Genomic DNA, 16,860 nt, shown 5'->3' with positions numbered 1-16,860 from the left:
GCCGTGAGGGTTCAATTGAAGTAGTTCTGCAAAAGCGGAATAAAAATATGAAGTTTTTCGCTAAGTTCTAGCATTGATTATAAAAAGATATAATATTCTTTTGTGGAGGATGCAATAACCTTTAGATATATTATTAAATTGACAATTCATAAAAGATTTAACTTGCGTCTAATGGTTATTGTTACAACTTTTTATGAATCACTATATAGTTAGGTTTATAGTAAAATCCTTGAAGGATTTAGGATGCTAGAAGCATATTGAAATTCTCAAGAAATTGTTCATTTATATGGATTGAAATAATTTGAATATATGTGGTAAATTTGACTTAGTGAATAGTAGTTGAAGGAGGATTATAAAATGATCCAAAATACCTATTTGTATTTTTATAAAAGAATTATGACTAAAGTTTGTTATGATTATTGTTGAATCTCCTGAAGGGATCAAAATATATTTCTCCAAATTTTTCTCACTCATGACTTTTAAAAGAATGGTGATATAAATGCTTAGCAATGCATTTAAATAGTCATTTGAAAAACTAGTATTCAAGATTGAATACATAGAATATGAGAAAGTATGTGATGTTTTCATGAGGGGGAGTAAATACACGTTGTACTATTTTTCCCTTAACCAAAGTTTTGTCCTATTGGGTTTTCTTGGTAAGGTTTTTAATGAGGCAACATATTATGCGTATTATAGATTGTGTACTCTTTTTACTTCATTAGGTTTTTATCCCACAGGGTTTTTCCTATTAAGGTTTTAACGAGACATATTATCTATCAATGGACATCTAAAGAGGAGTGTTATGAATATCTTATTAAGTGGATGTCCATCATGATTAAGATAAAGTTTTAATGTACTTTAAATTCTAATAGTTATTAGAATTTAGATCTCTACTTCTTATGCCTATAAATAAAGACTCTGATGAAGCATAATAAATCATCCCTTTTGATCAATAAAGTACATTCTCTATTGCTTTCATATTTTCTTTATTCTTTATTCTTTCCATCTCTTTTTATTTTATTTTTATTCTTTCCTTCTCTCTTTATTTTATAACAAAACAATATATTTATTAATTATAAATTTTAATTAAAAATAAAAAAAGCTTGAAATAACATGAAATGAAAAATACATATTAAAATATTTATAAAAGGAATCAAACTTAGGACCTGGGATGAAATCACAATTATCTAACCATCTAACCAAAAAGAGTTAATATGTCAAAATATTAATTAAAAAAGCTTAAAACAACATGAAATAAAAATACAAATGTGAGTAGGAAAGAAATCGAACCGGGACTCAAGAACAAAAATACTAATATTTAATCATCTAACCAAAAAAGATGAGTTGCTTATTTTCAATGAAAACACACCATGTAGGACGTGTTTTCCTTTCTCTTCCAAAAACAATATAGATCGCTAAATTAAAAAAAAAAACACATATACTCGAGATAAGGTTTGTTTTCAACGTATATTTAAAAATTAGCCTTATCTTTCAAATTTATATGGAGTTTATATCCTAATTCTAATCTAAATTTGGATATATTTCTATTTTCAATTTGATTTGCACTTTGCATTAATTTTATTCTAGCTATTATTCGGACATGTATCATCATTTTATTATTTAAGTGTGTACTTGAATTAGTGTTACTCATAATTGGGTCTCAATTCAATTCAATTGTTAAATTAATAAAAATCATTATTTTATCAAAATAATAAATATTAATTTAAAAATATTTTTATATAAAATCCAAACTAAAAAATACATGCTTATAATGCCAGTTTGAACCCAAGGCAACAAACAAACACTCCCAATTTTACCATTTCAACAAACATAATATCTAATTTTCATGTCAATTCTAAATAAATATCTACACTATTATTTAAACACATAAATAAATTGGTGGCACGAATCAACCAACCACCAACTCGACTAGAAAAATTACTAAAATGTCATTTCATATTAAAATAAGTTATATTAGTCACGAATACTTAAATCTTTTATCTAAAAACAATAAATGATATGATATGCATATGGTGAGGTTGAAATCAAGCTAATTGCATTAGTAAAATATTAAATTTATCAATCATCTAATGTTTTATTTTAAATCATTTTACATATTATTATCTTCATATGCACACTTTATCAACTCGACACCAACTCAAGATTGACATAACAACACAATAAGCAATTGTAGCACATTTAGTATTTTTAATAAGATATATTTATATATTTAAAATTCATGTCGCTCACAATTTAATTTATTCTTTTTCATTTTAATATCATACATATTTCATTTGTTATTATTAATTAATTTCAAACCATAGGTTTCTTTATTTATTGTATGTTATTTATTCTTAATATGATGTATTTACGTGTTTAAAATTCATTTCCTCATAATTTAATTTATTCTTTTTTTCATTTTAATATCATACATATTCCGTGTGCTATTATTAGTTAGTTTCAAACTATACATTTCTTTATTTATTATATGTTTTATTTTAAATGTGTAATTTCACATAATTTTATACTTTTTAAAAATATTTTATTTTCATTTAGATTAATTTGATTTTAAATGTTGTTTAATATTTAAATATGTGATTAAATTGATGTCACAGATCAACTTCATAGTCATTCACAGTCACTCAAGAAAATTACTAAAATAACTTCTAATATTTTAAATAAATTATATAATTACAAGAGTATTTTTTTCTTGTTTAAAAAACTAATAAAAATTAAAAATATTAATACTTAAACCCATACCATCAATACTTATAAAATTATCAACTCAATTATCAATGTAAAAATTATCATACCATGTATATTTTAGTATTTTTAATTTAATATAATTATTTAAACTTTTTAACTCTCAATTTAAACTAATTTTTAATTTTAATTTAATTTAATACTTAACGCATATGTATTTTATTTTTATTTAATGCTTAATAAATATGTATTATACAATATTTTTAAACACATATTTTGATAAAATTCCTAGGAGTAATATAAATATTTAGGCATTAATAACCGCAAAATCTAATGTCAGCGTTAATGAAAATTACGAGCTTAAATTTGTGAATTTTAAAACGCATATACTGACGGATAAGACCGTTTTCAGTTTTCCTGTGGATAAAATGCCATCGGTTGGGTCTCTACTTAACTCTCTGTACGTTAAATTATTATTCTTGTTGACCCAAGCAATAATGATACTGCCATTTTTTGCAGTTGCTTCAGAGCCAAGTCATAGCCTACTATTTTGCCTTCTTTTATGTTAAATAACACAATAAAAAATAACGAAGTTAATTAACTCCTTTTGTTGTGGGGGGAGCAAAACTTTACTCAACAACTTGTTACAAACCCAATGTAGTTTAGGAATTCCGTGGGGACAGCTCCCAACCTTCCCCCGTTGTAATTCCTTCTGTCAATACAAAAACAACCAATAAGATAAACATAGGCATATGCATATGCATATACACGCATACATACATATATATAAATATCCAAAAGAAACTGGGGGGCGATAATGAGTGAGCATTTTACATACAGTGTGAGGATTATGAGAAAATACCATGCCGTTGTTGCTGCCAATAACTTGAGGTGATATCCACTTGCCAAGGGAAATAAAACTTCTTTCATCACATTCACATCATGCAGGTGACAAGCTACTAAAAATACGCTTCAAACTGGGACAAACTGCACGTAACCTCCCCATGCTCGTTGAGCAAATCTATCAGTCACCGCATTTCAAACATCAATGAACTGGATTATGTTTCTTTCTTTATTCTTTTTCTCAAGTAAAATCTAGAGATTGAAATATAGGGGATGATAAGCCGTGCACCAGAAAAGAAAGCTACGCACTTTATGAGATGCGAGAAAGAAAGGAGGGAAAACAAAAATAATGCTCACCTTCGGACAAAAGCGAACATCCAGAGTCTCCAGCATGCTACACTGTGATATAGCACTTTCAACTGCTTCTTCCTCAATGTTGCAAGACTAAAATGACCAGTATGCAAAAAAGAATAAAAAAGACGGGGGTAAGAAATTCATGTCCGTACATTAATTACAAGGACGGATATAAAGCATCACTTGTATGATTGTCTATGACAAAAGAAATCAGAAAGACTTGGCACGAAGGAAACAGGAATCTGGAAGAGGATTTAGGGGCAGAACGCAAATACTCTACAGAAAAAAAAGACAGTTTTCAGAGTCAACAAAATTGGTATTGTTTACATCAAAGTTAAAATAGGCAAGTTTCGCATGATATTTCATCAGGTAAAATCAATGGAGCTACTCATGCATGTCAGCCTTCAACAAAAAGAGATCTCTCACAGAAGCCTATTTAGTAAAAACTAAGCATCTTTAAGTACATTCCTAGTAGAAAATAACCGGAACAGGGGGGAAAAATGGACCTAAAACATTAAAAATCTGTGGTTTCAAAGACTGAGAAATGAGGGTGCATACCTGAAGAAAGAGACTAGTCAGTCTAGGACACCTTAGCTTCAAAACTTCCAAAGAGCAACAATTGCTGTATTCAGATATGGACGGAAAAATTTAGGAGTACCAGATAAAATAAATAGAAACCATAAGCAAAAAAGATGCATACATACCTTAGATTAAGAAAGGACAAACTGAAACAAACAAGATTAACTTCCTTTAAATTGGTTGACAAAGAAAGATTTAGGGATGACATGTGGAAACAACGTGCTGCTGGTGGGATGACCACTTCCCTAATATTAGGACAACCTACGCAGTTCAGGTTCTGCAGTAAACGGTTCCCTTGCTTGACTGGCTCATTGATGTTCTCAAAATAAAACATAGTAGATCCATTATGTACACTAAGAAACTCGAATCGGCTATCAACAGAACCCCAATTCAAGTCATGCATATTTATACATCCATTCAAGCTCAAATGAGTAAGGTGTGTGCAATATGCAAGAAGCTCCTCTATGGCAGATTGGCAGAGGGTACCATATGACAAATCCAAATCCTGGAGTTCTCGCAAAGCACCTTCCTTGTAAAGAGGTTCCAATGATGAGTCAGAGAGATATTTGCAAGCTTGCAACTTTAGCACCTAAAAGAGAGAATGAAAAGTGAGAAAAACAACATGGGCAGGAAATATGGAAAACATGGACCATCCAAAGCATAGAAAGCTTAAACCAGACAATTTACCAGAATGTGAGAATTTACTTAAACTTGCTTTAATGGTAGAAGATTAAGCAAAACAATGAATGTCATTAGAGAAAAATTCTCCACAGAAGTGACTAAAATGGTATTAGCATTTTTTTATCAAAACACAAATTCAACAAGAGTACAAACCAATGCAACATTCATGCGTTCAACAGGTAGGTATAATATGATCTACTGACTGTCAAACAACACCGACATGCCATGTATGTCTCATCAATTCATGCTTACATATGTCTCATCAATTCATGCTTACATATCAAGGATTTCCAAGTTACCTTAAGATGAAAACAAGTGTCAAAAACTGGCTGCAAATTTATCAAAAAGGTATACGAAAAATCAAGTGTTGTTAAATTTGGAAGCCAGCACAGAGAGTAAAGACCGTCAGAACCAATAGACGGGGAAGACATCAATATTAATGACTTGATCAGAGAGCAGGAAGCAGTTGTTGCAGATAAGCAATCATCCTTAAGCTGGCTGCATGTAAATTTGAATAGAAGCATCAGCCACAGAACAAAGTAAAGCATCATCAAAAGTTAGAAAAACAGACCTGCAAAAGGAAGCATCCAAGATTTTAGTAGAGGACAGTTTATGGTTGCGTCAGATAAGACACCACATCCTTTGAGCTCAAGTGACACCAGATCTGGAGCATTGATTCTGAGGGTGTTCAATTAGGGGCATATTCCAAGATTAAGTGACCGGAGAGCCACCTAAAATGAGGGAAATTTTCAGGCATTATATTTTTCCTAAGAGCAAGAAATTGCATGCACCAAATAGTTGTTAACACAGCAAATGAATTTCATATAAAGTTTAAGAGTCGGTCTAAGCTTACAGGACAAAATGATGCTCTTTCCAGATGATCACAACCATCTAAGAAAATCCTCTCAAGACAAGGACATGCAAGATCAAGAGTAGAAATATCACGACAACCAACCAGCGAAAGACTGACTAAAGATGTACTGGAGAACTGCAATGCTGTCAAGCTCTAGCCAAAACAAAAAAAAACAAAGAATTTTTTTCAGAAGGCATAAGAAAACGACTCACAACAATGCAGGCACCAAGATGCCAATTTAAGTGACCAAAGGGCTGAGATGAAACCATCTTACAGATCTCTATCATCTCATGCCTTTTTTATCACCCAGTCATTGAATGTGTATATAACATCTTATGTCTCATTTATCACCATATCTTTGCATGTTCCTATAGTAAGGCCCTCATCCATGCGCATAAATGAGAACTGAGAGAAGACTCACTACACAGGAAAAACCTATTCACAAACCTCACAATTATCCAGAACCAATGATTTTAACATAGGGCATCCACCACCATCACTAAAGACATTGCAAATAGAATTTGTCAAAGATGCACAATCTGTGAGGTCTACATCTTGCAAGCCTTGACACCGCAGTGCCAATATTGTCAAATTTTCCGTCTTCAGTGCTAATTTCTGCATTTTCATGTACAACACTATAATTCAAACTCTTATCAACAACAAAGACAGTAGAAATAGAAACCAAATTGTGCATTGAGAAAATACTTGAAGTGCATTTGAACTGATGCTAATGCAACGGAGTGCGACACAATTGGACACTGTTATGGATGACAGCGTGGAACTTTGAAAATTCAAGTCAGCAAATCTGCATGGAAGAAATTATATATTATTATAAAAGAAAAAGAAGAAGATTGGAAATAAGAAGGGAAGTCAATAGAATAGCCATATACTTTCGACAATGAACCAGTCGAATTTTCTGCAAACGAGGAAGATCCAATGACACTGATGTCAACATGTGGCAATTATCAAGCTCCAACTCCTGCAACAGAGAGAAGAATCAGTACGGATGGCTAGAAATCTTTAATAGAGATAGCAAAGGCATCTGACAATTTATATATACACGAGAAAAAAGATTCAAACCTCCAACATATAACTATAAGCTATTGCAGCCATTGAAGCCAAAGTGATACCCTCGCAGTTGTCAAGCTTAAGAACCTTCAACATCGGTAGTCTTACAGACTTCACAAACAAGTAAATGCATCAAAATAAACCCAAAAAGCAACACCAATTAGATCTAAATTAACCATTTGCAAAAACAGACCTCAAGTGATATGTTAGGACAATATGACGAATTCAGAACATGAGGATTAGAGCAAGTGAGAGCTATTTCCCGCAATGGTTCATCGCTAACACAAGAACAATTTAACATGTCTAAAGACTCTAATTGGGGGCAAGAGGTCACTACCAAACGGATTGCTACATCTGTAAGTTTGTGGCAAGCACTTATATCAAGCAGATTTAAAAGAGGACAATTAAGGGCTGCCTGTGCCATATTACTGCGTTTCAAAGACAAACTTTTTAGTAGTGGGCACCTGCAAAAGATCAGATGTCAGCATAGAGAATGACCAGATTGACATCACAATATACTTTAAAATCAAATCAAGACTTTGTTTCACCTGATGGATATACGCATCACACGGCATTTAGTTAATTTCAGATCACATAATCGATCATGGTTAATAAGTACCTCTTGAACACCATCATCAAGAATAGCATCATTCACATCCAAACTCCTCAACATACTACACTCGGTCAACGCATGGAAAAAAGCATCACCTAGTTGGCCTTTTCCCAATGTTAAAGCCTCCAGATTTCTGCCAATTGGAAAATTTATTCAAATTAACAGGAGGCTATGCAAAATTCATTTTATTAGAGAACATAAAATATAGTGACAAAATATTACCGTAACGAATAGACAGCTTTCATAACAAGAAGGTGGATAATTGGAGTTCCACTCAGATTCACTTCAGTGGCACTAGGATATCGTTGACACATGTCCTCAACTGCAAAATCAAAATGCAACATTATTGCAGTTCAGCATCAAATTTCATCACAACAATGGACTACTTTTGCTCATGCAAAATAATGTAATGAACAAACAAAAATAGAGATTGAGCTATTTATGAAGATCTGTAACATATGACGTGAGTATTCTCTTGCTCAGGAAGCAAGCACCAAACATGTTAATTCTCAATTTATAAAAGATAAAAGCGCAACTGATATATAATTGCATACTCATATAGTTTTCTTATCTGAAAAAAGATAGTGTCAAATTTAATCAATTTCTGAACTTCATTTGCTTGGAATACACTGTATAAACCAAATGAAAACGAAGTAAAGATATTAAGTAAATCTAAAACTCACATTTTTCAAGAGATCTACTCCGGTTTTCAAAGTTCAAACACCTCCAAAAATCCTCATGAGCACTAGCAGATCGCCACTGCCTACAAACCATGGCTGAGTTGCAAAGATTCCGATGATCCAAGAACGAGAACACCTGAAAACAGGAAAAACAAACAAAAAGGTTCAATAAGATTAAACAATACAAAAATTATAAAAAAAAAACTAACATATAATGTAGATTATACAAACTGCCTACCATATGCAATAAATCGTCGGTCAGATCCATTCGAATTTCAGAATCTTCAGCTCTCAAATCACCCTCATTTTCCTCATCTTTCCCACCATTACCATCAAAACGATGCCCATCACTCCCACTATTCAACATGAAATTGTGATAAAATACCCCTTTATTGGATGAAATCGATGAGCATTGGTTATTATTATACTCTCTCGGTACTAATGAGTAAGAAGTGCTCTCACTGCAGTGAAAAACTTTGCAGAATACCGCAACAAATTAATTTCTTAACTAATTTTGCCTACATTTGTCCAGTTAACTCACTGATAAACAGTGTAGACTTTGGCTCGTTTATGGTGCGAATCATGGTAGTCAGAATCTTCAACGGCAGTTGAAGCGGAGGCGCTAGTCTCACCCTGGGAAGGACGCGAGCAGCCAACCAATGGGAGCGACTTAGCATCAACCCAATTGCCACCGCACCTCATGGCGGCGGACATTTCTTCAAACAACAGGAATGTCTCGTGTCTCTGTCGTCGACTGTTAAGTGTTCTGTTTACGGAGAATGCAAATCGATCTGGGGCGACGGTGACACTGGCGGGAGCTTATTCGTCGCCGTCATTTACAATATTCTCCTCAATGTCGTCAGCATTTGCCAAAAACCCTCCCTTCATGGTTGTCTTCTTCGTCGTCGATAAACCAGAGGCAGTATTAAATCCTCATGGACCAAACCCTCCACGAAAACAATATAAACCCCTAACTCACCACCTTACACCTTCCATCATCCACCCCCCCCCCAAAAAAAGAAAAAAAGCTCCGGCCTCTTAGGAACCCTAGAAAATTTTCCAAAAAAAAAAAAGAAGATTTCGAAAGTTCAATCTTTTAGAAAATCCAAAGAAGAATCGATTGATACGTACGAACCAAGAGACGGAGATGTAAAATATACAGAGAGGGCAACGAACATCACCGGATCTGGTCTAGTAAAGTAAAATTCACTTCTTTTTTAGCAAGCATGAAAATAAACAAATGGACCGGCGCTAATTGATTAAATAATCTGAGTGATTTTTCAAAAAAAAAAAGAAAGAAGAAACAAAGAACCCAATGCTTTAAGTTTTGTTAAGGAAAAATAGGTTAAAATTATTATTACTCCTCTCTTGTATAGATTTTGAGATTTTGCATTTATACTTTAAAAGTTAAAATTTAATCTTTTACGTTTTTAATTTAAAAATTGTAAATTAAACATCATCGTCATTAATAGTTTTTATCAACATTTACTAATTTAATATTTTTTATTAATTATATTTCATATTATATGAGGACCACTTAATTAAAATTTTAAGTTGTAAATTTTAATAAAAATACTTATAATTGAGATTTTTACATAAAAATAGAAGAACTAATTTTTAAACTTTTTAAATGTAGGAGCTAAACATTAAATTTAGTCTAAATATAAAACTAATAGCAAATTTTAATGGAAAAATAGCATGAAATACAATTTTCAATTTTAACCGTTATAAAATTGAATTAAAATGTGTGATGAAAATTAAATTTAGTATCATTTTTAAAACATAGAAATATCAATTTAAACATAGAAATTTAATCCATACAACTGTATGTAAAAGGAAGGCTAACACGTGTCCGACCGATTTTTATTTTTATTTTTACATTTTAAATCTATACAACTATATATAAAAGGGCCTTCCTCAACTGACTTGTGTCACATCGGTGTCTTTTACATTTTAAATATGTTTCAAATTTAATTTTAGTTTCTCTATTATGTTTAAATTTGATATTTAATTTTATATTTTAATTTCTAATATCATTTGATCACTATATTTTTATAATATTATTATTTAATCCAAATAATCAGTAATATTAATTTTTCATTAAATGTTAGCTTCTCATTTTTTGGGTTTGACTTGCCTTTTTTTAGTATTAAGACAATGGTCAAATTTTAGTTTTAATCATTTTATTATGTTGAAACTTAATATTCAATCTATATATTTCAATTTTATGTAGCTTGGTCCTCTATTTTGTAGTGTCATTATTTAATCTAAATAGTTAATATTATAAACTATTTCAATCAAAATGTTGGCGTCAATTTATTTTAAGAATACTATTCCAACAAAAGAAAAATTATTTTATCATAATAAGTTCGAAGGGGTATTTTTATGAAAAAAATCTACTTCAGTATTTTCAATGTTATTTTTTGTTACATGACTACCAGTGACAGAGCCAAAGGGGCAGGTAGGAGCCCAACCAACTAAAATGGAAAATTTTCTATTTAGACAGTTTATAATTTATAAAATTTTAAATTAATAATAGTAAAATTACACTTTGGGCTCAAAAATAATAAAAATTTATTTAATCCTTTAAAATTATAAATATATAGTCTATTAAAATGGTAAATTATATCTTTACTATTGTAAAAATATACAATTTAATTTCGACGCAAAAAAGAATTTTACGGCTTCTTCACTTATGACTACCAAGTGTTTTTTCTTTTAACTTTCAAAATTACACATCAATTAATTTAATAAAAGAATTTTAATGATAATAACAATCGAATCTAAATTTTTACTCTAAAACATAAAAGGATTAAATTCCTAAAATAAAAATAGTTGAATTAAATTTTAAATGTACTAAGTGTATTAAGATTTATAGTATATTTTAATATTTATTTTATTAAAAGATATATTTATCAAATAGTTTAAAAATATATATTTACTAGTAAAAAAACACAATTGAATGATCGTCGTGGAAAATAAAAATTAAATTGGTAAAAATGAAAAAAGAAAACTTGTGTTTTTTTATGATGACAAGACAAGACTGGTTATTGACTAAAAAAGTCGCTTTTTTTAACATTAAGGTAGGTTTTTCAAAGATGAAATCGCACGTGCAACCCACAACTTTTGGGTCACTTTTTCTTTATCTGTTATTATGAGTATTAAAAAAACATTTTGATTAATCAAATTAAACAGATATTTTATGTTTAGGGTGAGAGGTTTATATCTTTATAAGTAGAATTGAATTAAGCTCAATAATATATATTTTATGAGATTTTTGTGCTCGAAAAATTTGAAGTCAAGTAAAGATAAATATTTAAATATAAGTAAAATTTTCATAATAACATTTTCTTTATTTATAGCACTCATAAACATTCATATTCGAAATTATATTTAAAGAGACTTGATATAACAAATGTTGACAGCTCAATCGCATATGTAATCTTAGATTACATAACCCTCAAATATAACAAAATGATATATGTATTAAAAGATATATAAAATAAATAAAGTTTTAATAGAAATGGTAAATTTAAAGGTAAAAATTTATTATATTTTGGGTTCAAATTTAAATTCTTATATTTTTATTGATTTTATATAAAAATATAAAAAGATGAAGGGCAAACTACATATAAAGTTATTAAATTATAGTAAATTTCCTATTTTTGTCACTTAACTTTAAAAAGTTATAAAATATTTACTTAATTACAAGAGTGAAGGGTGGGGCAAGCAATAGCCTTGGCCCTCTAAAGTAGAAAATCATATATCAATCCCTTTAATTTTTAAGAAATTATAAGTTAGTATAATGGTAAAAATTACACTTTGGCCCTTTTCTTATTTCTACCCCAAAACAATTTTACGGCTTTGCCCCTATTGAACTATTTAACATTTTTTTATTTTAAGTCATTGGATTGTAAGTTCTTTTTTTTTTAAGTTCGACTAGCGAATTCCAAGCAATAATTAGACTTCATGGCGACAACTGACCTGTAACGACACTGACATATAACCAACCCGAACATTTATGCAAGCCACTCTATTGTCGGCTGCATGGCACTAAAGGACAAACAATGTCCCCTTATATAAGCTTGGATGCATAAAGGACTAAGGATCGACCCACCCTCCTTTGGACTTTACACATCAACCTTAGAGCATCACATTTTTCCTCACCTTCCTCTCATTATTATTCTCTTCCTTCCACCAGCTCTCCTCCTAACATAGGTGAACCAACATTCCTTTCCACCGTCCTTTCCTCTTTGTTGACTACTTGTATCAACAATTGATGTGGTAAACATAGATTGAACCACCATGGCTCACTATTCTACTATCATTTCTAAAATGCATCAAACCAAAACCAAAACCTCCCTCCAACCCAAACACAATCCTAGCAACATCCTCAAGTTACTCAGCCACCCACCAACCCAAATCAACAACTGTAGCATAACCAACAATACTACCCACCTCTACCAAGAATATCCTCCATTATCCCTCACGATAACCATGCCTACCTACCAAATTATCAATATCCACCACATGGTACTATCCCAAACTCCATCAAGGTAATATCAATGTTCTGCCAAACAACCAAACCTCTTAAAACCCCCAGTCAAGTTCCCAATAATTCATTGAGATGCAAGAAAAAATGAAACTCTTTGAAGCTCAACTATCATAACAACAGGGGTTGTATCAAGAACTAGGGGTGAGATCGGTTTGGTTCAGTTTGTTTTTTTTTTAACTAAACCAATGTATTAATTTTTTCTATTTTTCGAACCAAAACCAAACTGATGGACATAAGAAACTTGTTATTATTGAACCGTAGTAATTAAATCGGTTTGGTTCAGTTCGAGTTTCAAGTTTCCATATTGTTGTTGGGCCTTGAACTTTTGGACTTTATTTAGACAAAATTGTCTTTGAATTTGGACTTTTCAATTTTAATTGGGTATAATTATCTTTGTTTTATGTTTCTAGACCAAATTTGATAATTTTCAATTTTTTCAATTATACAAAAATCTCAATTAATATATTTATCTAAAAACAAATTGTAAAATCTATAATTATAAATATTTATTAAAAATCTAATTAAACACTAGTTTAATCACTTTCAATCTTCTTTAAATATAATCAATTGTTAAATTATTTTTATTTTATAAATCTCAATGTATAATAACATAAAAAAAGTACCATAATTTAGAAATGTTAATAATGATAACCAAAAGTTTAAAAGTTTTAACAATAATAATAATAGAAAAGAATACAATAAATAATAAGCAAAAAGTTATCAACACTTGAATTCTTAGAAATTTTAATAATAATAAATAAGCAAGTCTATTAAATCCACACCCGTTGTTCTTGTCGTTAGTTGGTGAGTATAATGATGAACATAGTGGATTTTGGGATTAAGATCTTCATTCTTGAGAGATTGAGACTGAAATAAGATTTATGATTTTTATTTGAAAGATATGTAAAAATATAATAAACGCTATATTTAGAATTTAGAATTAATGAGTTTTATTTTGGGTTTTAAATGAGTTTATATATTGGGTTTATATGTTCAAAAAAATATTGAGTTTATTTTTGGAAAATTTTAATAAGGTTTTTTTAACTTTTTAGTGTCTAATAGAATAAATTGCAACTGAACCAAAATGACATAGTTTGATGACATCATCTAATCGAACTGAATCATAAAAAAAGAACTCGAACCAAATTGTAGGCTCAACTTGATTTCTCGGCTTGGTCATCTTTTTTACTCAACCCTACCATGAACAACACGTTGGAAAAACTAGGTGAAGAAAACATATATTTTAGGTACAATGAAAGTTTAAAAATTTCTTTTAAACTAAGCATGTAGTGTTATTTATAGTAATAAACCAAAACTGAGATGTATTTGTGCTTTGTGTGAGGCGGACTGAAGTCAATCCTGGTTTTCAACCAAATAACCTTCTCTATTATTCTCGAACCAAAAATTGTCTTAAGTGTGGACTTGAGCAACACGAACCAAGTCACATAATGAAATATTTTAATTTACTTTCACTAGGAAAGTAAATTAACTCTATAACCCTATTGAAAAAATCGATTGAGAAAAACAGTTATTTTAGGTACAATGGAAGTTTTAAAATTTTTCTAAAACCAAGCCATTTTCTGATATTTATAACAATAAACCTTAACCAGAATTATACATGTGCTTTGTGTAAGATGGACTAACTTCAATTTTGGCTTTCAACTGAACAACTTTTTCCGCTATTCTTGAACCACAAATTGCCTCAAGTGTGGGCTCAAGCAACACAAACCAACTCACAGAATGAAAACGATTTATTTACTTTCAATAGGAAAATAAATACTCTCTATAAACCGATAATTATTCAACATTTCTAGAAAATAGAATTTATTCTTTGTAAATAAATTACCACTACTTTCTAGCCGAATAATGACGTTTATGAAGTGTATATTTTTCTTAACCAGTGATCTCTAATTATAGAGAAAAGTACAAGATTTCTGCTTAATTAAGTTTTGATAAAATAATATTATTTTAATAGAAAATACAACTCCTACTTGAACTTTTGGAGAGAGAGAAGGGCAACGTCAAGCCCTATATTTTACTAGGGTTTATCACCCCTATGTATCATACAAGGCCTAGTTGGGCCTTTTCATGTATTTGATTCAATTATATGTGTTTTCTAGACTTTTGATCCAATATTTATAATTTATCCAACCCAATATTTATTTTCTATTATTCAAAATAAATATTATTTAATCAACTAATTTAATTAATCAAACTAAATAAATTAATTTCTCAATTAAATAATTTTCTCAACCTAATTCTAGTTCGTTGAAGTCATAACAATTTTACCGTAATAGAATCTATAAGGAAATATTTCAATAAATTCAAAACGATTTAATTAATTTAATTTCATCTTGAACTCTAATTAATTAATTAATTAATTAATTAATTAATTAATAATTTGAAGAATCTTAAAATAATTCATAAGTAATTTCTTGTACCTAGCAAGAAAATGCATTCATTGTAGATAGAGATACATGTAATCTATTTATCTTATTTTATCTTTTTCATTTATTTCTATTCATTGGTTCTATATGCAATTAATTTCGGTTATCTCGAGCTAGTAGAAGGTCTGATTAGACATATATGATTAGGGCTAAAATAATTTATAATTAATTTTTGGCTCCTCATCTATTAATTACAATATTATTTAGTCACGAAGTCATTTCACTAAAGTACCGTGACTGAGCTCTCCCTTATTATATACTATTACAAAAGCTACTTAATAAGTGTTTCTCTAATGACGTTATCATAAGTGTGCTACCCTCATATAATATCTTTAATCACTTTGGGATAAATTAATTCTCCCAATATGATCTTATTTTATCTCATGGTGAACATTATATCTTCCTTCATGAAAAGTCAATTACTATCAAATAGTAATTAAATCATTTATCATTAAGATAAATGACTCATGACCATGTTTACTTTTCATCTATAATGTAATGCTAATGAGAGGATATCATTTACCCTTTGATTGGGTTATGAATTTTACTGTTACAGAATGATGCTACATACAACAGAAGTTGTATACTCTGGTGAAAAAAATTCCATTCGAAAATTGTTTTCTTGCACAATGAAAAATAAAAATTTTGAAAATCGAGTCGATTTGTGATGTTTATAGCAATAACTTTTTGTAACATCCCGATTTTGGGCTTAGTCAGAACAGTGGTTTCGGGACCACAAATCCGATGAGGAAAATTTCATTTTTATTATATTTTTATGGTCTACAATTTCACAAAATAATTTCGTGAAAATTTCGATGTTTGGGCACTCAATTTAGTAAAAAGGACTAAATTGTAAAAAGTGTAAAAGTTGAGTTTTATATGTTAGAGGTGTCAAATTTTACACAAACAAGGCCATTTTGGTCATTTAGGGGTAAAATGAATTAAAAGACAAATTTTAAACCCTAAATGTGTCCCTTTTCTTCTTGATACAGCAGAATGTACCAAAAGCAACCATGGTTAGGGTTTGGCCAAGCTTCCAAGCTTAATAAGCTTCCAAGCTTATCCAATAACATTTCAAGCATATAACATTTATTCTTTACACATGGATCCATGGTTTGGATAACTGGAATGTTTTTAATTATTTTATTTTTCCGCTACGCCTTGGAGGCACCGGCGTTCCAACAGTTTTGACTTAGAAAAATTGTTAAAAATTGTAGAAAAATAATTATGGGTTATAATTTATATTCTTATAATCCTTAATGAGTTTAATTTTAGGATAAAGAGACGAGAATATTATCTGAGTCTCGTACTATGAGATAAATAAATTTTAGTGAAGAAAGGTTGAAGCTATCTAACAGCGAAACAGGGGAGACTTTGAATAATAAAATGCACTTACTGGCTAGACCAAAAATTCTGAAAATTTATGGTGGAAATATATATGAGTCTAGTTTCTGGAAAAATTTACGGATCTTAATTTGGAGTTT

The 16,860-nt window shown here is 30.1% G+C and overlaps 1 protein-coding gene across 1 annotated transcript; it reads right to left on the bottom strand.

The window, feature by feature from the left end:
• Nucleotides 1-3,068: 3,068 nt before the first annotated feature.
• On the bottom strand, nt 3,069-9,768 carry LOC108465444 (F-box/LRR-repeat protein 15-like). Its single transcript, XM_017765769.2, is given in 18 exon segments — nt 3,069-3,415; nt 3,566-3,724; nt 3,904-3,990; nt 4,459-4,522; nt 4,605-5,068; nt 5,460-5,658; nt 5,732-5,753; nt 5,756-5,891; nt 6,014-6,166; nt 6,461-6,628; nt 6,719-6,818; nt 6,904-6,992; nt 7,094-7,192; nt 7,275-7,545; nt 7,630-7,827; nt 7,917-8,016; nt 8,378-8,510; nt 8,613-9,768. Coding segments are annotated over 17 exon segments (2,493 nt in total). The 5' UTR covers nt 8,742-9,768; the 3' UTR covers nt 3,069-3,415; nt 3,566-3,643.
• Nucleotides 9,769-16,860: the final 7,092 nt, after the last annotated feature.

The sequence above is a fragment of the Gossypium arboreum genome, chromosome 6 (assembly GCF_025698485.1).
Source record: "Gossypium arboreum isolate Shixiya-1 chromosome 6, ASM2569848v2, whole genome shotgun sequence".
NCBI classification, from domain to species: Eukaryota; Viridiplantae; Streptophyta; class Magnoliopsida; order Malvales; family Malvaceae; genus Gossypium; species Gossypium arboreum.
The sequence above is the reverse complement of the archived record's forward strand: the minus strand, read 5'-3'. Positions and strand labels throughout refer to the sequence as shown.